This window comes from Rhamphochromis longiceps, linkage group LG23, assembly GCF_057381845.1.
Source record: "Rhamphochromis longiceps isolate RC_006_pf linkage group LG23, R_longiceps_female_GT1.1, whole genome shotgun sequence".
NCBI classification, from domain to species: domain Eukaryota; kingdom Metazoa; phylum Chordata; class Actinopteri; order Cichliformes; family Cichlidae; genus Rhamphochromis; species Rhamphochromis longiceps.
This window is the reverse complement of record NC_140578.1, coordinates 19,562,768-19,587,144: the sequence shown is the minus strand read 5'-3', so window position 1 is coordinate 19,587,144 and position 24,377 is coordinate 19,562,768. Positions and strand designations below refer to the sequence as shown.

Genomic DNA, 24,377 nt, shown 5'->3' with positions numbered 1-24,377 from the left:
TAACCTCTGACACACACCCAATCATTGGGCCGGAAATATGATTGAAATTATTTATCAGAAAAAAAGACAAACAATGGTTACCCTAGCAGGTGTCCTCAGGATGGGAAAGGGGAGGGTTAAAATCGTGAATAGCTCAACATGGCAATTCTAAGTGTTAATTGTCATTCTGTCTACAAAATGCAATGAAAAATACATTCACAAGGCTCGTTTTAATTAAAAAAAATCCAATACATTGTTCTATCATCTGTTCAGAGAAAAGCAGTAAAGCATCACATTTGTAAAAGAATGTTTTGTGTTTTTAACGATTTGATGAACTTTCTTAAATATGCAGAACTGATCAATTGAAATCAAACCACCAAAATTTGTAAGCGAAATACTTTCTGCAAAGTTTTTAATGAGAATCTTAGCAGTCAATCAGAAAAGTGAAAACGCAGTATTTGGTTATATGAGCTATGCTAAGCTAAGTTAATCGGGTCTTTCAGGTGGTAAGGTTGTGCATCAAAGTCTTGCTGCTGTTCCTCGGTTGATCTGGTGTTGCCGTCCGGTTGTGGATCCACTCAAGGTAGTTGGACACTCGGGTGTAGATGCCATAGTTCCCCGGTCGGGCGCAGCCCTTCCCCCAGCTGACGATCCCCAGCAGGAAAGTTGTCGTCTTATACTGGGTCACCAGGGGTCCACCGCTGTCACCTTTACACGAGTCCTGACGACCCTCAATATATCCGGCGCAAAACATGTTCTGAGTGAGCACTACGCCACTCTCATCGACACAGTCCTGCGTGCGGATTCGCGGCACCTTCAGGCGTCGAAGGATCTGTGCGGTAGGCCCATTTTCGCTCCGCCTCCCCCAGCCACTCACTGTGTGCAGCCGGATCATCCAGAGCACACGGGTGGATAGATTCCATGTAGGTAGGCAGACTGGGACAGCATACTGGGTATAGATGATGGGAGAAGCCAGGCGGAGGAGAGCGATATCATTGTCTGCAGTGCTTGATACGTAGTTTTCATGCATGATAATCTCAGCCACCTGGATGAGCTGCTCGGTGCCTTCATTCACCGTAATGTCATGCTCACCTGACAGAAAGAAATATAAGGCAGCTCAGATTTAATCCTTTGAGCACAATTCAAAGTTAAATTGAGATTAATTAACAGTGATTTGAAGTATGCTTGTGTATTTTCATTGTCTAATGAAAAGATTTATAGACAGGTAGCCTCCTATTTTTTTTAGGGTTGTCATCATTTTAAGAGGTTTAGACTCCTGTCACTCTCCTGTTCTGCTTCATAAGTCAGGCTTGCTTGAACAGACGGCATATTTAACTATGAGAGTCATACCTGCAATGACTTTCAGGAACTGGACCACGATGTCTTCCATGCAATGAGAAGCTGTGATGATCCATGTAGGTTTATAAATCACTCCTCCACAGAAACCTTTTCCTTTATACATCAGCAATACCTTCACACAACACAAGAGCACATTTTGTCTGAGCCTTCAAAAAGGATAAAACACACAAAACTAAATTAATATTTGTTGTTCAGAACCAAAAACTGGTTTCGATAGAATCTAAGAGATTAGATACCCTTTTATGTTAGTGGACTCTCTGCTACCCTGGACGCTTAGTTAATAAAAAATCAGACATATTTAAACCGATGAACTCTTCCTTTATCTTGGGCCTACCTGCCAGGGGCATTCACCTTTAGGACATACAGTTCCTCCAACGATTCGGAGATGCTCCTCCTTTTCTTCACCCCGCAGTATGGGGACCATGCCACATGCTATCGGCTCTGAAACAATAACAAATTATTCATTATTAATTTCATTTTGCAAATAATATCAAACTGCAGCTCTGGTTTAACTTTTACTAGTTAAAGGTTTTACTGGTGCACTAGAACTACTTAAGTGTTCTAAGCAATTGTTTATACACTGATGACACACACATGTGGTGGTGGGGAGGTTGGGGGTATAGAGGGCTGGTTTAAAGTAAAACAGGAATTTCATAACTGTTTAGTGCAGCAGGGAGTCCAAAGGTTGATTAGTGAGGCCTGTATGAACAGACAGGATTTTCCTGTAAATATATAAACTTCAGCGCTATGATGTTCGTCAAACTGAAATACCTGAACAAATATTTACACACACACACACACACACACACACACACACACACACACACACACACACACACACACACACACACACACATTTTCTGCAGCCCTGAAAAATGTTAAAAAGTGATTGAAATTCTTTAATTCTTCAATCCTCTGATTGTTTACTAGAATCAAATGATTATTTTCCTTAATTAAAAAAATTTACATTTAAAGAATCATATACACACAGTTATGTAAAATATTGGTGTGATGGATAAACTAAGACAAAATAATTACCATTACCAGCATCTAAATGTTTTTACATATTCTAACCTATGTTTTTGTCTTTCATAGCAAATATGGGTTTTTAAAGAAAACTGTCATAAACTTTGTTATTGCAAATATGAAAACAATTGTGTTGAGAATCTACAAAACATTTTTCACATTTTGTTCTTTACAAATCACTGTCCAACCTTTTGCTATGCAACTCCGTCCATCAACATGGAGAAAGTAGCCGTCTGCACACGAGCAGTTCTGTTTTTTTTGGAACTCGTCTTCTTCACAGAAGTGCTCACATTCTCCGTTCTCCACCCAGCAGGTATCGATCTCAGCTTTCACCTCTAAAGAAATGTTCATAATTAAATTATGTAATTTGTTCATTTAATCACAAAAAAGTAAAAAGAAATTAAATTATACAAAAAGCAAATAACAGTTATTTCAATTACTTTTCAAGTAGTTTTTCATAAACTGGCGGGAGGAATAATTAATTTTGATAAAGTACATGTTAAATATTATATATAGCTTAAAAATAAGCCAAACACTTTGACTATTGTTTGATAACAATTTTGTAAGTCATATACTTAAATTTTATTCAGCATATGATTAAGTAAAATATTATAAATGATAATTTTTATTTATAATTATAATTATAAATAATATTGTAAAAATATTATTTTATATATAACTTTATAATAATAATAATAATTTAAATAATCACAGTTTTTCACCATCATGAATTGTGAATGTAATTTTAGTTTGCTGAGTTTATGAGATTTTGTGCCTTTATAATTGAGTGTTTCTTTTTCTGTCTAACAAAATAAAATTCCCTTCTGAAAACATAAACATGTTTTGCTGTTATTAACTGAGTGACGTTCATAGTTTAATTTTAATGAAGGCAAACTGCTAGCTAAGCTAATTTAAATAGAAAATACTTCACATTACAGCAGCCAAGTGATGTGAAAATGATCATATTCTTTGCTCACCAAGCTCACAGGTGACTCCATGGAACTCTGGCAGACAAAAGCAGATGTAGGATGAAGCATGAGTGGAGCAACTGCCTCCATTCTGACAGGGATTGGAAATACAGGGGTTTGGTACTATAAGACAACACAGAACACAATGATTTAACATGACTGTATCATATTACATGGTGTTATTGATGATCTCTATTTGGGAAAGCTGCTCTTAAAATCGACATTATAGTTTATATTTTACGTTAAATGTATTAAATCTAAACACAATTCACAAGTTGACTTGCTGGAGTTTCTGAAGGTGGACGTAAAATTGGTCTTCAAGATGTATGTGGTGCTGCGCTAAAAAAACATTTTATTCCAGCTACTTTTAACATGGGAAATTGCTTACCGTTGTATGTTTTCCAGAACTCATTCTGAGGAGACAACAATTACAGCAATGTGAAAAAAATAAACCAGCTATCAGACAGAAACATCGGGTCTCCAACAAAGATATGTAAAAGGCAGCAAATCTACAAGAAAAACACTTTAGCTGTGAATCCTGCAGATGTTTAGCTTCACATTAAGTTCTCTATAGCTTTGTTGTGTGTCATTTGCTTAGATTTGATCTGCATCTGCTTGCATCTGTGTTTTATCTTTGCGTAGTGCTTTAGTCTCTGCGTTATGTTTGTCTCTTCTTGGACAGCTTCTGTTTGTTTGTGGTAAGCCCGAATGTCTGTGTGGTTGTTTTGAATGTCTTTTAGCCTGTTTGTGATTATTTAGTGTTTTATAAGATTCCTTTGGCCCCTGACTTAAAATGTTCTTGGTTATCTGATTGGTTGCGGCCTACAGCTATTCACTAAAAAACGAAACTGCGATTTTAGGTTCAGATCAACTGCAAAGCTTTGACATGAACATAGTTTCTTAAGTATTTCTAGAAAATTTTACAAACTATAAATCACTGCCCCTAACAGCCAATGGGATGGCTTCTTCCCTCAAGTTATAACTGAAAGCCAACATTAGTAAAAACATTAAGTTTTGTTTAAGTAAGTGAGAAATTGAATAATGCCCTCTCTATTCCTACAAATGACTATGATACGCTTGTCCTCAATTTCTAAGCATTGGCAGCATCCCAAGTATGTTGGAAAGTTAGTATAAAGCACATTTTCACCTCATGAGTTCATGTGGCCAAGTATTTGCCTCTGTTTGTGTTGCTAATTATGAATTGCTATCAATTTGCATGTTTACATGAATGATTGTCTTAAAACTAGTCAGTAATTTACTGAAATAACATGGCTTCAGTATTTAACAGCATTTAATTTAAGTATCAGTAATTTAAATCTATTCTTAGTTCACACATGACAAGTCCCAATACCATTTTTTTCCACCTGCTGTTTTCTCCTGTCATGTAAAACTCTTTTATAGAAAACATGTTCAGTGAAGTGAAAATTTAATTTGATTTTACCGTGAGCTCGGTGTGCTCAAACACCTCCCTGGCCTCCTCGTAGGTGCACTTCTCCTCTATACACTCCCTCCTCAGGTCTCCCATCTGCAGCTCCTCAAACCAGCCTGAGTTATACCTCCGAGTCCGAACTAGAACGCCATTGGCTCGATCTTTATCCAGAAAGACTGCCCAACATTTGAAGAAGGGGAGAGTTCATCAGAATAGTTCTGTCTCAATCAGAGTTGGTCATCCAATTCAATTCAGTTTTATTTATATAGCACCAAATCACAACAAGAGTTACCTGAAGGCGCTTTATATTGTAAAGTAAATGTCCTACAAGACTGAAATCTCTACATGTCTATTGCATTGTTTTTAAATTTGATTCTGATCAAAGTTCATCTGAAGCCTTTGTAAAGTCACTGATCACGTATGTTATGTATAATTATTTTTACAATAAACTGCTTGGTTTCCATATCTCTGACATGTTTATTTATACGGGACAATGCATTTTAATTACCATGAGCACCTTAATAAACAAAGTAAATGTGACGTAACCATAAAGTCTAATTTGCATTTGTGGCTCTTTGCAAAATTGATGGTTTTCATAAATAATTATTTGAAAAACAAAAAACAAATCTATAGAAAACTGAACATAGATGAATAACATAAACAAAAATATACTGATATGACAAATAAATGTTAGACATTAAACATTAAATCATTTATAAAACCTAACACATTAGAAATTACTAAAACAAACCGTAGAGTAAAAATCTCAAACTTTACTGCAATAAAGTAAAGTGCTACATGTAAGAAATAAGAGGCAGCAAATGATGACGCTTTTCTTTAAAAAGGTTCACTGATTATTATCTTAGTTGTCAAATAATAATTTGTTAAAAACTGATTAAATAATCACTGTGGTTGTTTATTTTTACCCACATCCAGTCTCATAACGATAAATATTTGCAATTTTTTCATGATATTTTTGGTTTTCTGTGGTTTCCATTTTCTTTCTGTTTGTTTTTTAAATATAATTTTATTTACTTACTTACTCACTTATTTATGTATTGATTGGTTTATTGTACAGGTGACTTAAACTTTTTGCCTCCCCCCCTTTTGGGGTGGGGGGAGGGGCAGATGAAACCTTGTGTTTCTAAACACACTTGTTTTTAAGCATATACTGTCCACCTTACACTGCTTTAGAAGCTCCACCTTACAATCAGTGTTTTTATTTGACTCTGCTGTTCCATACTGTGCATCAGATGTCACTGTTAACATGTTAATATTAGCTCAAAATGATGGTCATTCTCGTCCCTCTCACGACAAAAACAGACCTATGATTAAGTGGTTTCACCTCCATGTCACTGCTTAATCCCTGAGCTAACTAATCAATCAATCAGTGATCGATACGCGTAAACGTGTTAGCTCACCTGAAGCCAGCTGGCAGCTGTGGAAGCTGAAGACGAAGATGATGAAGACTTTCAGCCACATAGTTGATTTCATCAGAAAGTTGCTGTGCTGTGTCTTTGTGGGGCTTCGGGTCCAAAGTCCGTCCCTCCTCCTGCTGGTGGTCACATGATCAGTGGAGAAACCTGAATGATGAAACTCTGACCCAAAATCACTGAAAGTTTCTGCCTCCAGATTCCTGATTATCACTGTTTCATTGGTGAATTGGAGAAATTACGCAAACGCAGAGTTTCTTTTGTGTATTTCTGATATAGACGTAGACTTCAAACACCAAGCAGTCAAGCAGCCTACACGAGTTCAATATTATTCTATTTATTATAACGTGAGGCTGTGTATGTATGTATTATACTTACACATTGTTTTGTCTTGCGTTTAGAAGGTTATTAGACTAAAATCATTCAGTCAAAAGAAGGATTTGACTGACTTGGCTTAATTTGTTAAACTCAACAATAAACAGATATTTGCAGCCAATATTCCACAGTCAGTGTAAACAGAAAGTAACCACTGTTTCAGTTCTAAGATTTTATTTATCAGAACGTAGTGAAAAGTAGACCTTTGCAGGTCTTAGAATTAGATAAATAAAACAAAACAAATTACAATGTCATTGTATATTCAACAAGTATTAAGACAAAATGCAGAAGCAGTGCGTGAAAAACTAAGTACACTATTACTTCTTGTATAGGAATTACGAAAGTAAGTAGAAATTAGGTGCTCATAATCAAATGCACTTGATTATTAATTATTATTATTAACCCTCACATGGCAGCACATGTTTGGATTCACAAAGTTTCACATGAACATACTACAACACTTCTGGAACAGTGGTTCATTTGTTTGTACACACGGTCTGAGGCAATTTCAAATTTGTTTATAAAGAACAAACAAATTCACGTAAGAAAATATTGATAAATCACTGATTTGTGTGCATGAAGGACCCACTGTTACTAAATGAGGCCTACTGGTCCTACGAACAGAAGCACATCTACAACAAAATGGCTGAAAAGTGAGTGAGGGGCATGAAAAGAAACGAAAAACACTGAACTTCATCTTTATTGTCAAAAAACAACATTTCAACATGTCGAGTGAACTGATGTCTTTGCATCTTTTAGATTAAACTGATTGTTGGTTGATGGTTTACATTTACCATCACTATAGAAAACTTCAAAGTTTCTAGCAGATTAATTTATATCTAAAAATACAGGCCATTAATTTACTTGAAAAACAAATAATTTTTTAGTTTGTTGATTTTGGATTTTTCTCAGGACCAATTTTATTGTGATGAAATTCCTCCAGCTGACAGTCAAAAATTCTTTTTTTGTTCAAAAAGCTTCTGAAACTACATCTCTGGCATTTTTTAGGTACATGAAGGTGTGGAAGTTAAAGCTATTTGAGCACAGCATCAGAAAATGAATATTATTTTTATACATTTGTGGCTCCTTCACAGTGATTACTGATCTAATGTTTCTAACACTGGATTCTTACTCTCTTTAACTCTTGAACTGCGTTGACACAGTGACTAAAACCAATTTTAGCCAGTTGCCATGATATTCTCAATCCAGTCCAGGAAGTTTGTGACCTTCGTGTAGACGCCGTACATGTTTTCTTGGCCGCAGCCTTTCCCCCAGCTCACCACACCTGTAAGGAACCAGGTTTTCTTGTAGCGTGTCACCAGTGGGCCCCCGCTGTCACCCTTGCAAGCATCCTGGCCACCACGCTTGAAGCCAGCACATATCATGTTCTTGGTGATGTTGAGCCCGGTGTGGAGGCGGCACTCCTGCACCGGGACCCTCGGCAGCTGCAGACGCTGCAGGTATCTTGAGGTAGAGCCAAACTCTGCCAGACGACCCCAACCAGACACAGTCGAGTGGCGGATGCTTGCCAGCGTCCGGGTGAAGGTGCTATTGCGGGCAGGAAGGCAGATGGGCACGACGTGGCGGCCCAGTTTTACTGGGCGGTGAAGTTTCAACAAAGCCAGGTCGCTGTCGGAGCTAGTCACGTTGTAGTCTTCATGGCACACAACTTTGAGCACCCGCCGCCACTGTTCTGTTTTTTCCTCTTCCCTTATGTCATGCTCACCTTGAAAGCGACATTACTTTTAAATGCTACATTGAATTTGGAGCCAGAAGAAAAGTGAGCAAACTGAAAAAAAAACTTGAACGACAATTAAGTTGACCTAACATACATAACATACAGTTGACTCACAATATCCACTATGTTAGCAAAACCCATATACTGTTAGATACATTTTCAGAAGCTAGAAAATGACACCTTTCAAATTAAATCAAATATTTTACATTGCATACAATGCTTCAAACAGACAAAACAGCCTATAAAGAGGTATGGACATTAAATAAAATGCTATCTGTAACCCTAAAATGAGTCAACATTGACCTGGTGAATGTTATGTGATTGAAGGAAGTAAGAGAGGCCAGACTAGAAGCCAGAATTTGAAGTTACCATTTTTCTAATTGTCTTACCAACAACGATGTGGAGCACGGTGCTAGGTTTTTGATAAACACAGTGAGCTGCAGTTAAAAGCCATCGATCCGACAAGACGATGGCACCGCAGAAGAATTGGTTATTTTCAGCCAGAAGAGCCTGAAAAAAGAGATAAAATACATACAAATCTGGATTCATCTCCCTGTTTACACTGATTTTCAGTTCAGTCCTTGTGTAATTTGGCATATACTGACAGGCACCCTTCCACTGAGACCATTTCTGATGAAGCTTCAGTGATCATCTCCTGTGTCAGCTCTTTTTTTTAATTTTCCTATTTCTTAAGTTTTAGGGATATGATACCCTTCATCAGCTGTAGATTTTTTTATTTATTTTTTTTTTTTTTGCCTTCCACTTCCCCTTCTGGCCATTATTTGTCGATTATCCTCAAATTTGTTTGATGCGCTGCACAGCATGCTGAAGTATGTCAACTCTTTTGGCTAATAGCTATTTGCTAGTGGAAAAATACTATTTCATGCCAATCAAACTGTGTTATTTTGTGACCACTTTTATGACAGTGTTGTTTCTACAAAACTTTTGCACAATACTATATGTGTCTCTTTATGTATTCTAGTGGAAGATTGTGTATCTTAGCTCATTTTACTGGAGATGGGGCTCTATTCAAAGACTTACCTGCCACGGACAATGTCCTTTGGGACACATTATCCCATTAACAACCCTGGGGGCAAAATGTACCTGAGGCCTTCCGCAGACCACAGCATCTGGACCAGACAGTTAAGAAAGAAACCAAAAGTCAGCCTTTTGCTTCTGACACCCTGAATGATGCTCAAAGACACACAGGAATTAAAATCAGTCCAAACTTGTGATATCTAAGAAACTTAAAAGCAGTTTTTTGGGTGTAAATATCTGCTAAGAGGTTAATATACCATTCCCGAACCCTCTGTGAATGGCCCTTATGGCCATTGATCAATGGTCTTTCATCAATGGGCTGTGATCAGTGGTTATTGATCAATAGTAATGACAATTTGCATATTAATGGTCAAGGAACTGACCTCACAGCCCATTGTTCATTCAGTGCTAGTTTCAGTCATTGTGCAAATGTACTGTTTATAAGATTGGGGAAACCTGCAGTCAGGTGAGATTGAAGAAGTTACTTGAATGAGTGACGAAACGTTTCTCCCACTGAAAATGTTACGTCCAGATGAACAGAATCAACTGTTTGGGATTTCATTACCTGGATGATTGAGCATGCATCAAGACTAGGTCAAGATGTTGTAGGTAAAGGTGTTGCTTAGCACGTGAAACAAATAAATCAAATCAAGGTGCTGTGATGTCCCTGCTCACAGGTAACCTGTACAAATCTAAGAATGTTTTTTTTTTTTACTGTCTTCAATCAAGGGCGACTTTAAATTCATCCATGAGCATAAAGCAAGCCGATTAGAACTTGTAAAGCCTGTATTTTTAAAGTATTTGTGTTGGGTCTGCGCTTCCACAGGCCCTGCTAGTTTAGAGACTTATTCTCGTTAACGGCTCTGGGAGCTGAACGCTCCTCACCTGTTCCCTAACCAGTGTCAACCAACCAGTCTTCCTCGCAGCCTTTTATTTCCCCGACACACAGTTTACACAACAGTCACAGTACACACAAGCACCTCCCATTGTAAAACCACCCTATGGTTCTAAAAGATAAGACACTGTGTGTGTGTGTGTGTGTGTGTGTGTGTGTGTGTGTGTGTGTGTGTGTGTGTGTGTGTGTGTGTGTGTGTGTGTGTGTGTGTGTGTGTGGCTGGAGAGGTGGTCAGAGACACAGGAATGTCTTTGATTCCATAGTTTGAACTAAGACCTACAAATTTAAGTAACACAATGACAACATTTAACAATTTGACTCCAACAATTTGTACATGTGATTTGCACTGTACTTCATAAGTGTGTTACTGGCTCAGACCTTCAGGCATGCAGGTACTGTTGTCCAGTTCAAGTCTGTATCCCGGAGCACAAAAGCATATGGGAGAGCCATCCTGAAGCGCTCTACAGAAATGTTCACATCCTCCATTTCTGTAGCGACAGCTGGGGGTGTTTGAACGCACTGCAAGGGAACAATGATAACACTGACTTCCTCTGCACCAATTGAAAACATCAACAGACTTTTTGGACTTCCAACCTTTTTCGCAGTTGTATCCATGGAAACCTGGTGGACATTTGCAGATATAGGTGTCGATGTTTCGAGTGCACGTCGCTCTATTCTTACAGGGAGAGGACAAACATTTGTCCACAGCTGCAAACAGGAAGTAGCAAAGATTTTTATCAAGCATTTCAACAAATGTTTGGAAAACTGAGCAATGTCTTGGTTACAAGTGCGTAAAGAATTCTAGCACTACTTTATTTGCAATGTTTTTATAATGTTCGAAATGTCAAAGCTCAGACTGAGTACCTGTGTATGTCCTCCAGAAGTTCTCCTGAGTAGACAGAGGACCCAAATTCAGTAATAGTTAACAAAACAAATATAAATAAAATAAAAACCATCAAATTCTGTCTTTCAACTACCACCAGCACCATCCATTCTTATGTCACTACCTTGACTTCAGTAATAAAATTTGGTACCAAGTGTTGTGGCATTTTCAATGCTTTTGTTGGTATCTTGAAACTGACCAGCTGTTGTGGGTGGGCAAAAATCTCCCTGGCCTCCTCATAGGAACATTTCTCCTCGATGCACTCACGCTCCAGATTGCCTGTCTTGATTTCCTCCAGGAAAAAGTTTGCTCGACGAGTTCGATGGAGGAAACCGCTGGCCTCAGACTTTTCCAAACCCACGCCTTTGTGTAGAAATTAAACAGAACGACACATGTCAAACTCCAGTTGTGTAGACATAAGAGACATTAATAATGGTGTTTGCATAAGTTTCCTGTATGTTTACTGATATAGTTATTCAGGGTAATCCTGTATTTTTCTGTGATGAAAATCAGTCTCAATTCCATATTAACTTTTAAATCAGCATGAATAATGTATTTGTTTTTGCTTTGGAACAGTTTAGCTGGGGTGGATACTGATAGACTTAGATAAGTAAAACAGTGAGTAAGTACTATTAGTTCTGGTTATAAAAAAAAAGATGAGAAAAATAAAATAACAAATTGCTTAACCATTTCACTCAAATAATTATTTAAAAAACATCTTTATAGATAAAAAAAATGAAAAGGAAGACATTAAAGATTTTATTTTCAAATATTTTGCTAAATTATTTTTCATTAAACTATATTTTTAAGTTAATAAGAATAATAAAATACACACATAATGTGCTTTTTACACATAATTACACAGTTAATAGTGGTATACAGTTGAAAGATGTTTGCATTTTATTCTTGTTAATTTGACTGTTAGCATGACTTGGGACCGAATTAATATTGTTTTGCTATTTAAATGCAAACCAGGTTTAAAAAAGATAATATATTTTACATTTTATCTACAGCATAAGTTTTATCACAAAAAACATTGCTGTTAATATAATATTGGCAAACAGGAAAAGCCAACACATTTAGAGACTTTTTATGTGTTTTTCCCTTGTTTGTTTTGTAACTGATTTGACTTCTGTAAACTGTCACAAATGTCCTCATATTTCTATATTTATAATGCTTTGTTTGCATAGTTAAACACTTCTTAAAATGTTGTAAAATATAATCTTTCATCATTTTACTTTTATGCGTTGTACTTTTATTCTTTTTTTTTAATTTTTTAATTTTTAATCATAGTCATTTTTTAGGTAATATAAATATATATTATACAATATTTTGGCAGTTGGTCTTTGGCTATAATAATACCAATATCACTGTTTCACCTGCTACAACAAAAGACTTAAGACCTAAATGTACATGAATACATGGCTGAATAAATATAAATAAATAATGTTCATGTTTTATGTTATTTATTCTGAGCTAGAAATTAGTTTCATTCCTGTTGTTTCTAACTGTTTTTTCTTTTTTGTGAAAGAATAATATGCCCTCTCATATTTGAATGAAATAAAATAATCTTGAGTCTAAGTTTATTCAGTGTTCAGATTTATCTTCCTGAAATTTATCTGTAGTGTTTATCGCTTCCCAGTTCATTACAAACCAACATGCTAGCATGACTTTAGCCTCCCGATGTTGTGGAGAGCTGCTCAGAGCTGTGGATGCCTGTGTGCCATCCCTAACAGGTGGAAACAAGTACAGAAAAAGACAAAGAAAATTTCCAAGATAGAGAAGACATAAAACTGACCTTCAGGGATCCCAGTGCATGATGGGATAGAAGCGATGATGAGCAGTAGTAAGACGAAGAGATGCTTCGTGTCTCTGCTAATGGACTCCATGTTTGTTCTAAACTTATCAAAGGATCAAAGGTTGAGAACAAACAAACTACAAACCAGCCCCCCGCTAAACCCCCAACAGTACAGCAGCAGGCTTTCCCTATCAGGCTGATGAATGTGTTTTCCTCACAGTTTAATAACAGGTAAATAACAATAAAGAGGAGGTTTAAACTACTGACTTTACAGATTCTGACTAGGTGATAAACTCATGACTTCTAAATGTACTGCAACTCCAAGTCTGGGGCACACTTTAAACATACCATGATATTTATCACTGATTGGTTGGTGAAGTTGTGAAATGAAGACATGGCGTTAACCAATGAGCACTCCCTGGTTAATCCTCCTTTCAGACTTTTAGCAAGACCAGAATTCACAAACTGATTTCCTGCAGATTTTATAGGATTGAAATTCCTTTTGGAACCAACTCACCAAAATGGAGTTCAGACTTTTCAGATAATCTGTTAGTATTATTGATTATTGATTAGATCATTTTATTAAAATGGGGTGGCTGTAGCACAGAGGGTAGAGTCGATCATCAGCAGGTTGGTGGTTCGATCTCTGGCTGCTCCAGTCTGCCAATAGCCTGTGTCAAGATGCTAAGCCAGAGTTCTCCCTGATGCATCCATTGGAGTATGAATGTTAGAAAGCACTTATGGTGACTCATGATAGATGAACGTAGTTGTATGTTCAGTGTCAACAATACAAGTTGTATAAAGTGCTTTGAGTGCACTGTAGAGTAGGTACAGCCATTTACAAAAAGGCCGGAGGTTCAGTTCAGAAATGCTGAGATGAAGCTTAGCAGACAGCTAACCACCATTAGCCTGATCTCTCGGACTAATACAAACTCTGAGCCTCAATACAATTTAAACAGGTCAGTTATTAGAAAATTCAACCGCATCCACCTGTTAGGAAGGGACGAATTAGCTATCCGGTTGTTCAGTCTGACGTCACTAGCCGTGTCTGGGTCTAAACTCCGCTGCAGGTCCATATATCAAACGATCACTATGGCATTACTGAGAGTTGAAAAACTGTCTAAAGTCTTTCATCTTTAATAAAATGATCAGTGTTCTGCTCTACCAGGTGTAACAATTGAGTTTAACATCCAGGCATCCATGAAAACGGAATTTATGACATTTAACGGAGTTAGAAGTTAGCAGGGAGTTAGCTCGCTAGCTTCTATCTAAATACAATATAGCATGTCCTGACTGCGGGGTTTTGGAAACAAATTAAAACGTACAGCTGTGTTATCACTTCTAGCATAAATGAAGACAGAAAACTAAACAGCAGTGACGTTTGTAGGGAAGTTGGGCTAGCTGGTATATAATGATGTGCTACGTGACCGCTAGCAACACAGCTATGTTAGCATAATATAAACAAGCTAACTTTTTTCCCACTCGATAAAAGTTAACGTGAGTGTTCTCGGTGGTCAGGAACAAATGTAATCGCATGGCAGGATGCTGTAAAAGGACCAAACTTCAGCCAGGAGAACAACTGAGATAATCCATCCTTAATACGAGGTTAGTCATTGATGGGCTGGGCTGTAGTTACATCCTAAGGTTTTAAAAACTGAGCTTAAATAAATGATTAGCGGTAATAAAAGCCGAGGGAGGTCAACAGGGATCACTGACTGTTTTAGGAGCTTTTTGAGATCAAATAGAAGAAAATACAAAACATTAAACATGTTAACAACACAAAAGCCATATTAAACGCAGACTACTTTAGACCCGGAAGTAGGATTCGTCGCGTCATCACTGAACAACCGGATAAAGAAATATTTTTGTAACGTGTTTATCTTTGCTGTAAAATTGGACATTCAGTGCATGTCTGCCTGGAGGCTGATGCTTGATTTTACCAAATATCTCCACTATGAACATCTTACATCGATATTATTTTTACATTTGATTTAAAGCATAAACCCATATCTAAGCCTGATATTAATTAATAAAACTGTTAACTATCAGTTATATTTACTTACTTTTCTTACTGAGGATAAAATTTTAAAAAGGTCCATAGAGTTATTATACAAGCCAGTACATATATTACATTCTTTTATTAAATCAAAAATCACACTCATTGAATCATTTAGTTTATTTTTTCCATGTGAGCAAAAACACATATTTTTTGATTTGATCATTTAAAGGCTGCAGGTGAAATGATGGCAAGGCAAATAATAAATATGTAACGTAAACAGTTCATGGCTACATTTCAAGTTCAAGTTTGCTCTTTTTTTCCCATAAAAATAAAACACATGTGATAAAGAGTTTATTCTTTAAAAATAAAAAGTTTGAATGTGGAGTCATCAAGTTTGTAAACAGGAAGCGGTGGAGTTTTTAAAGTTACAGTGCTGTGCGATTTCTGTTCCTCTTCTTTCCTCCAGGGGTCAATGATCTTCTTAAACAATGTCCTTCAGGATGTCAGGGATAAATTCCTGAGCATCTCTTAGGTCATCCTTCCACTCCTGTAGGATGCAATTTCCTGTGTGGGCGCCTCCGGCCCCCAGCAAGGCCCCGAGCGCCGCTCCACGGTTACAGTTCTCACCTGAAGTCAGAACCAAACAAAACGAAAATAAGAACAAACACAGCACTGATGTCATACATGCAAGTCATCAAGCAGACCATGAAATTAAAAAATGAAATTATTAAAAGTCAAAATTAGCCCATCGCTCAGCTATCAGCAGGAGGTTTCTACTGAGTTAGTCTGACTGACACCGAGTGTGATGGAAGGATAGACTTTTGTTAACAGCTTGTATGGACACTGCTTTTATATTAATGAAAGAGAAATAATAATAATAATAATAATAATAATAATAATAATAATAATAATAATAATAGTATAAAGACTCACAGAAACCACATACTGCACTAATTACTTTTCAGTTTTTTATTTAGATTTGTATATTTATAGACTTTAATTCGCTAAAAACAAAAGTTTGAATGTGGACTCATCAAGTTTGCAAACAGGAAGCAGTGGAGTTTTTGATCCTCTTTTAAGTTGCAATACATTGCTGTTTCATACCTACATAAAGACTCTGAATAATTTAATTAATATTAATATTCTATTCATTTTTTTTATATAGCACTCATCACAGGATAAAAACACAAAGTGTTTCACAGTAATATAAAAACAGAAATACATAAAAAAAACCAAACACTTGTTGTGTGGCTTCTGCTTGACCGCATAAGCCACACCTGGGCAAAGATTTAACCAACAGGAGCCTGAGTGCAAACCAGCATGTTTAAATTTTACCTCCACAGTTGGTGTTTGCCAGGATTCCTCCTTTGGGGTCATCATGAAACTCGTGGGCCAGGTAGAACAGGCTGGACAGAGCACCTGTTTGTGCAACACAAGCAGGAAAGACAAGCATCTAAAAACAATGATCTTAAGTTTTACCAGCCAGTGAGGTAAAAGAAAGGTTATTGGTCGGATTCTGACCTTTGTTGTAGCAGGCCATACCAAGGTAGTTCACAGCGCTCTGATGGACCTTCAGTCTCTCCTCAGAGGACACAGAAAACCTAAAAAACATTACGGATAACCTTTTACACACAGACGCTGCTTCCTAACCAAGCATTTAGTCTAAAGGAAATCTGCAGAAAGTGTTGGACAGCTAATAAAAAAGGGCTTTTTACTGTAGACTTTTGTTGTGAATGAACTGCAGGAAGTGGGATTATGAGTGTCATAAAGAATACACTTGTTGTAGGCTTTTAATGTGAACGCCTGCACAGGAAGCATTACTTAATTCTCAACATTTTAGCAAATCCTGAAATACAGGAAAAATGTTAAAGTACTCCTTTAAAGCTGTTCCGGGTCTCAAAGAGCTCAAATCCCTGTTTATTCTGAAAGACTTTTACTTCTAAATGCATACAGGAAGCGGTCTCTGGCAGCCAACCTAAAATTCTAATAAATATTTTAATAAGAAATTGTCAAAAACCAAATGCTGCTCAGATGCTTCAAAGTAAAAGTTTTCCAGGGGCCAAAAGAAAGTACCGAGTGGTTAGACTCAACTCTTATTCTGAAACATCTAAAGGAAGTGTTAGATATGTTTACAAAATCTCACTTGGCCGCCTTGCGACTGAAGCTCTGGCAGGCGTCCCAGGCATCCAGTCTCCTCAGAGCTTGCTCAGCCTGCTCACGGACACTGGCCCCGCCCAGTACCGCGTGCAGTGCCCGGCTGTAGATCGTCACGTACTCGGGCACGTTGGGGTGAGGATGGGTGAGCTTTACGAACTCCACCGCTGCTGAAACCTGAGGACAGAGTAGGTTAAAGGTCACATGTTGCTATCTGAGACTGTTTCTTATGTTGTTGATTTGTGTTCGCTTACGGCTCGCTCCTCATTGGCTGAGGCAGACAGAAGGATGAAAGGAAGGATCATGGGAAGGCAGCCAATGGCATCTAGCTGGCAGTCAGGGAACGGAGAGCTCGTTTTCATCCCGGAGCGTTCCTCTGCAAACTTCAGAACCTGGAAAACAGCAAGTAAATTGGTGAAACACTCCAGATGTGGCATGTTACAGCATAGGGGTCAACTGCTTCTGTCCTACTTCATGTGGCGAGGTCGGTTTGCTCTCCTGCCAGTCAGCAAAGAATGAGCGGTGGAAGGATTCAGCGTAGGTGTCCTTGTGTGAACCGGGTGTGGTCAGGAAGTGGACGTAGTCTGACAGAACAGCAGCTCGAGCATCCGGCTGAGAGACGTCCACAAAACCTCTGGAGACAAGTGTCCGAGCCACTCGAAGGGAGCAGAGGATGTTCAGCGTGTTGTCACCTGCCTGAAGACCTTGAAGACCACAGAGAAAGAACATGGACACAACAAAAATAGAAACAAACAACAAAACGAAGGAAAAACAGTGAACTGTAGTATAGGGCGGCAGTACCTCGGTGATAGTGGATCGATCCACTTGAGGAGTTCCACAACTCCAGCTTATCATGGAGAATGACGCTGCCGACCACATTGGCTCGCTTCGCACCAGAAGACCAGTTGGTGCGACCACTGCCAGCTGCAAAATGACAGAGAGGTTAAAAACAGCAGGATTAATCAGGATGGAGCTCCTCAAGGCTGTGTCCTTGGTCCTCTTCTGTTTGTCTGTCTCAACACCGGTTCATCCGATCTTCTTCATATTTGGGAGGTGTATTTCTAGGGATTTGAGTTGAGTGCCAAATCTGAGTTCATTTGGATGAGCAGTTCTCATCTTCAGGTTCAGAGTTCTTTTAAAAGTATTTTTCCCACACTGAGTGATGCTTTGCCAGCATCAGTAGGAGGGAGGTTTCTGCTTTTTTAGTTTAAACTAGAGATGGACCGATCCCATATTATGTATCGGTCTGATACTGACCTAAATTACTGGATCGGATATCGGAGAGAAATAAAAAATGTAATCCGATCCATTAATTATCACAAAAGCACTTCACAAAACTTGCGACATGGCGTAACTCAGCTCATAACTTTAGCACGTCGGAGCAGTGTGCGTCACGTGATAGAGTGGCTGTGGCATGTGAGACCTGTCGGTGGTCTGGCTGAGCATTTGGAGCCTCGTTACCAAATCGGTATTTTATCTCTGAGAAAGTTATCCCAGAGGAGTAAAGCAAGTGTGTAAGTTCATCTCTGAATGTTTGTAAAGCATTCCCACGATAAGCTTAACAACCGATATATGGAGCGACTGCCTCTTCTTCTCTCCCTCCCTCTCCTGTTGCTACTTCAATCATGAAACTGATCAATGATCAGCTGATCGGTTTTTCTGTCGCAAGTCCCGTTTCTCCAGTTTGTTTGTTCGCCCACTTTGCACCAGAAAGAGGAAACCAGTGGATAAACAACAGCAGCACATTTAAGCTTGATAAGCTGTTGTTAGAATTTACTTTCTACACCAGCATCCTTTTTTACGTAGCTGACAGCTGGTAACTGTGCAGGGGCGGGTCTAGCAAAGTTTTGCCAGGGGGCCAAGTAGGGCATTAACAGGTAAAGGGGGGCACAAAGAAATACTTTTCTTTCTTATTCTCATGTCTAGCTTTTAATAAATAATTATCTGAATCTTACAATTAAAGTTTTCATCTGACGTAAAATGTATAGAAATCCACTATTGTATATAGTAACTATTAACTCTAATTTACCCCTGCTAAGCTATAGTACCTTTTCCTTTGGGAAGATACCATCTGTGCAGTCTGCACATCTTTCTGTTGAAGAAAGTTGTTGAATCTATTTAAATATTGTAGAAAAATAATTTATTTCTATGCATTTGTTTTACACGTGCATTGAATTAAAGCAGATTACGCTGATTAAGCATCATTAGGCAGAGGGTGGTGGGTGGTTTCCTATTAGTTTTGCTAGGAGTTTGGAACCCTATTAGTTAGGTTGTTTAATATTTCTGCTACGTACTGTTTAGAATACGAGAATAGGGAGGATGGTGTAGGTTTAAGTAAATTAGATTGATCAGTATTGCTGAACTATGAAATGTTTTGGCTGTAGTGCATATAACAGAATAGCTTTAGTGTTTTGTTTTTTAAAACAAATGCAGCAGGATATTTAAAAAAAACAGTTTTGTTGATTTTGTTGATAAAATGAACTACATCGGATTCATATCGGCAGATACACATCGACAGATAAGAAACACATGGACCAGTTGCTGGGTAAAAAATGTACCAAAAATATTTTTACATTTCTTTTACTATACTACATATTTTTAGATTAACTTAAGTGTAATAAAGATTATGTTATATAATATAAACATGCTAACTGGAAAATAGCATAATAAAAAAATCTGCCTTAAATTCATTTTCACTGGCAACCCATTTTTATTTATAAATGTAACATCTTTTTAGGATATTCTTTTATTTAACTTCTACATTTAAACCAACACTCAGACTGTAAACTCAGCAATTTTTTTCATAGACGACTTCTTGCAGGAGTCTCCCCCTGCTGGTCATTACAAACAATGCAGGTCAAAAGCACCTCTCCAATGACTTCTTACCTGTGTTGGAGAGGGTGAGGATACTGGACGGGTGACGCTCAGGAGGCGAGTTGAAGCCTGATATCCAGCCACCGAAGTCCCTCCTGATGTCGTTGATGTCATAGTACCAGTGGACCGGCATAGACATGGAGTCTGCTGCACACATCGCCCAGAATGCTTCGCTCACTGACCGCCGCATCGCAGACATCTTGGCTCAGGGGAGATGACCTGTGACCTTAATGTGAGGAGAGTTTACAGTCAGTGTACAGATATCTTATGGACAACAGAAAACAACAGTAAACGAAACAACATGAACTCAACATGTACAACAAAAACAAGCCAAAAGAAATTCAGTAATACTAATAATAACAAGCAAAATTCCCAAATGTTAAACAAAATCTAATAATTAAACAGTAAACTAATAAATAGATTATTTACTTCTGTTAAAAAAAACAGCTGCTGTGGTTAGTTGATCAATCCTTCATTCAAATTTACATTTAAAGATTTCTTAAATAAACGATTAATAAATAATTTTCTGGACATTTACAAAGACTCGAACATTTCAGGATAAAAACTGTTTAAAAATTGTTTTCTTTCCCATTAATCTCCCTCCAGTGATTGCTCAGTGTGAGCTGACATCAATGCGTTACACTCAGCTTCCAGATGAAGCTTTATACACCTGTCCTTACCTGTCGAGTCATCACCCTCAGACACGGATTATTTTTAATCAGGCTGAACGCATTAAACATGATGTTGTGTTAAAGTGGATCAGTAAAGACTGAAGCTGCTCACCTCTGCGCTCTTTGCTCCAATTGATTCTCACGCTGAACTTGCATAAGTTGTTATCACATCGTTACAAAACTGAACAGGAAGTGTGGGACAGCAGCGGCAGATATAAAATAAATAAATAAATCAAATATTTCTTTTAAAACAGCTCCAATTAGCCTGCGTTTATCCTGACACCTCAAATAAAACTGACGGGTTTTATAAAAATGTCCTTTTGGACGATTTGGGATTTGTTTATATTGACATTTTATAACTGCTTGCTCAGTACGGAGGCCGGTGGAGGTCAATACATAAAAACCGCTCTACATATCTGCTGCCCTGAATTAGGACTTGCAGGCAGTCTGAAAACAGGCAAAAGCCCGGTAAATACATGTGTAGTCTGATCACTAACCCCGTAAAAACCTAAAATTTGATTTATTGAACTATTACATCATGACTTTATCAGAAGAACCAACACAGAAGTTTAAAAACGCCTAGGACAAACCATTTACAAATACCTCCTGGCACTTATCTGGGCTGTTAATGACAGGCATTGTCTAAAATAACTTATCAGTCGAATCTGATGGAAATAGCTCAAGGGTTTGTTGATTTTTTTTTTATCCAAAATAACGCTTTAAAGTATTTTCCCATCTGCAAATCTGCTGTTCCTGAATTCTAACAGGTTATATTCAGGGCTGTCTGTCTCTGATAACAGCATGAGTGTTTATATATGTTTAATATTTAATTTCTATGTCATTCTACATTTGGAGAACAATTTGGGCTTGATTTTTTTAAATAAATAAACAGCTTGTTTGATTTTTTTTTAATGTATGCAATAAAAACAAATAATACACCATCAAACAATTAGATCGGTTCTCCTCGAGAATGAAAGGTACCTTATAAGATATGTTATTACTGGGGCCACCCTGTTACCAATATTCCTAAAGCTGAAAAAGCAGGTTTTAAACATATTGTTTGAACTGCTAAATGAGGGTGACCATCTTTAACTTAATGTTCAAGGATGTAATAAAGTGTTACAAAGGCAACAGATAAAGCCTTGTGCACAGTCAGCAAAGACTGGAAAAATACAAAATATATGAAAGAGGACTGACCTCTGGTCCACCCATGGTGCTTTCACGTGACTCAATTGTGTCACTTCCCCTTTGTTTTGTATGTTTTGTGTGTGTGTGTGTGTGTGTGTGTGTGTGTGTGTGTGTGTGTGTGTGTGTGTGTGTGTGTGTGTGTGTGTGTGTGTGTGTGTGTGTGTTTCCCAGAATCAATGGGTTGGGGTTGCATGGGACTCTGAAATAAAAGAAACGTGTGAACAAAATCAGTTCAAGCTAGTGGATTTACAACTTTTCTTTACCTGCTACATCTGGCACTTGCAGTTTGGTTGTCAGGAAGCTGGAACAAGCGAAAAATTTCATTTTTGTGGGCTTTTCAGGAGCTGTTTTATTTAAATAATACAACAGCTCAGTTTACATTTTGTCCCAGTGCAGGTGTGATCTTCACAGCAGATGTACAGCATGTTTTAGTATTTTGTGCATGGATTATTGTCAGGTTCATGGGTAGGATCTATGTGTAGATTGTAATTGCAGAATGGAGCTTCTGTTGCTGCTTTGCAGGTATATGAGAGTCTTTTGCGGCAGTGCAAATGTAACTAGTTTTACCACTCTGAGTATTTAGCAGTGTTGGGTAAGTTACTTTAAAATAGTAACTTAGTTACATTACTAGTTACTTCTCTCAAAAGTAACTCAGTTACTTCAAGTTACTCGTTACTTTCAAAGTAACTAGTTACTAGGGAAAGTAACTTTGGTTTTACTCAGAATTCTCTTGTTAATGTGTTGCTTCCATAACTTTGCCAGTCTTCTAGCTTGCTTACTTGCCACAAGTGCACTGTGCCACCTACCAATAAAAAGAAAAAGATAATGTGCATATTTCCACGAGAGAAATCCCACGCCTGGACCGTCATTGACCGCTGCCATGATTCTAGCCTACGTCACAGTGTCATCTGCGCCTTTTACATCCAACACAAAAACTGCAGTCGTGGTGCTTTCGATTGTACTCAGAACTCGGAAATTCTGCCTTCTGAATAGGAAGATGTAGGCAACACCAGACTGCAGATGAGCTGCTTACAGGGCTGGACTGGGACAAAAAAATCATCCCGGGCATTTTGACTAGAAACTGGCCCACCATTATAGGAAAAATCATAAAGCCTTTGAATGAAAACAAACACTGTTGTGACAGTGATGTACACTGTTTTGATGGTATATATGCATCAATCTATCAATCGTTTGTTGTAAGATTCAGATAATTATTTTTTAAAAGCTAGACATTTTAAATGAGAATAAGAAAGAAAAGTATTTCTTTGTGCCCCCCTTTCCCTGTTAATGCCCTACCTGCCCCCCTGGCAACACTTTGCTAGACCCGCCCCTGCACAGTTACCAGCTGTCAGCTACCTAAAAAAGGATCCTGGGGTTATTTGTCTCTCAGAAACAGTTCATAACTTCCCTTCAACTCATTCATGTCACCTAAAAGGTAAACCTGTTTCTCCATCACCTGTTCAGCTCTGATGATTCAGTAAGGACATCTCCTGGTTTCATCTTCATGTTTCCCTCTCACCAGATAACCAAACCATATCATGACCAGCAGCTTTTTTGCAGCTGTGGCTCCAGCAAACATCAGCTGATACTAGAAATTAATATTAAATAAATTCTAACAACAGCTGATCAAGCTTAAACGTGCTGCTGTTGTTTAGCGCGACATCCGCTGGTTTCCTCTTTCGGCGCAAAGTGGGCGATAAACACACAAGAGAGAAAAGACGATCAGCTGATCACTGATCAGTTTTCATGATTGAAGTAGAAACGGGAGAGGGAGGGGGGAGAATGAAAGAAGAGGCAGCTGTGCAACGTAAAGACACAGAGTAACTCCAGCTTTGTGCCTTTTTCATTGTAGCTGAAGTCCGGGACAAACTGTTCCTTTTCACCTCAATAAGAAACGCGTAATATTTTCTCTGAATACCAGACGGGACGGTTGGCAACTCTAATAACTTATGAACAAAATAAAGTTAAACATCATTAATAACTTCATAGCACCCACCCAGCTGTATAGAAACTCCGTCATGCTAGCTAGCACGCAGTACGGAAAAAGTCAGAATAACGAAAATAAACTCCACCTAAACTTTGTTCATATCTGACCCAGAGAGACTGCAGGTCATAACTTCTTACCTGAAGTTCAGTTCACACTTGGACCGGCGGCCACCTCGGGTCTCTTTTCCTTCTGCGTCCCTTTCCCTTCATCCACCTGCTGCCTCCACCACTTGCTAATGTTACTGAATCTGTGGAAGCTCCGCGATAGCCACCACACGAAGTAACGAGTAACGACCCTATCTAAATCCCAGTAACGAGTAACGCGTTCCTGATTTTGGCATAATAACTAGTTACCGTGCTCGTTACCACAATAATAACGTAGTTACTGTAACGCGTTACTTAATAACGCGTTAGTCCCAACACTGGTATTTAGTGACTGAAATCATGTACTTTTGTAAGTATACAAGGACCACTGCTAACATGCTAATAATGGCTGTTATAGTCACATATTCATGTGCTCTGTGTGTTTATATGTGAGTGACCTTCTGTCTGCTGTTACTTAAACTTAAATAACGTCTACATAA

The 24,377-nt window shown here is 38.1% G+C and overlaps 3 protein-coding genes across 5 annotated transcripts; all 3 read right to left on the bottom strand.

The window, feature by feature from the left end:
• Positions 1-190: 190 nt before the first annotated feature.
• f7 (coagulation factor VII) lies at positions 191-6,298 on the bottom strand. Its single transcript, XM_085398597.1, has 8 exons — positions 6,183-6,298; positions 4,774-4,937; positions 3,721-3,745; positions 3,342-3,455; positions 2,553-2,699; positions 1,673-1,779; positions 1,330-1,450; positions 191-1,071 (listed from the first exon to the last, which is right to left on the bottom strand). The coding sequence occupies exons 1-8, from the start codon at positions 6,253-6,255 to the stop codon at positions 479-481; spliced, it is 1,344 nt and encodes a 447-aa protein (XP_085254723.1). The 5' UTR covers positions 6,256-6,298; the 3' UTR covers positions 191-478.
• A 594-nt stretch (positions 6,299-6,892) lies between these two features.
• f7l (coagulation factor VII, like) lies at positions 6,893-13,022 on the bottom strand. Its single transcript, XM_085398599.1, has 8 exons — positions 12,922-13,022; positions 11,323-11,486; positions 11,105-11,129; positions 10,835-10,948; positions 10,619-10,759; positions 9,349-9,437; positions 8,697-8,817; positions 6,893-8,295 (listed from the first exon to the last, which is right to left on the bottom strand). Exons 1-8 carry the CDS (start codon positions 13,010-13,012, stop codon positions 7,748-7,750), a joined length of 1,293 nt encoding a protein of 430 aa, XP_085254725.1. The 5' UTR covers positions 13,013-13,022; the 3' UTR covers positions 6,893-7,747.
• A 2,066-nt stretch (positions 13,023-15,088) lies between these two features.
• LOC146641768 (uncharacterized) lies at positions 15,089-24,213 on the bottom strand. Of its 3 annotated transcripts, none has more exons than XM_085398075.1 (9): positions 23,932-24,213; positions 19,961-20,174; positions 17,876-17,998; positions 17,546-17,778; positions 17,329-17,466; positions 17,064-17,251; positions 16,442-16,521; positions 16,256-16,339; positions 15,089-15,547 (listed from the first exon to the last, which is right to left on the bottom strand). In XM_085398075.1, exons 2-9 carry the CDS (start codon positions 20,145-20,147, stop codon positions 15,402-15,404), a joined length of 1,179 nt encoding a protein of 392 aa, XP_085254201.1. In that variant the 5' UTR covers positions 20,148-20,174; positions 23,932-24,213; the 3' UTR covers positions 15,089-15,401. The 3 variants fall into 3 exon arrangements, with proteins under 3 accessions (XP_085254201.1, XP_085254200.1, XP_085254202.1); XM_085398074.1 differs by lacking the exon at positions 23,932-24,213 and adding an exon at positions 20,732-20,989; XM_085398076.1 differs by lacking the exon at positions 23,932-24,213 and adding an exon at positions 20,629-20,721.
• Between the last annotated feature and the right edge of the window lie 164 nt (positions 24,214-24,377).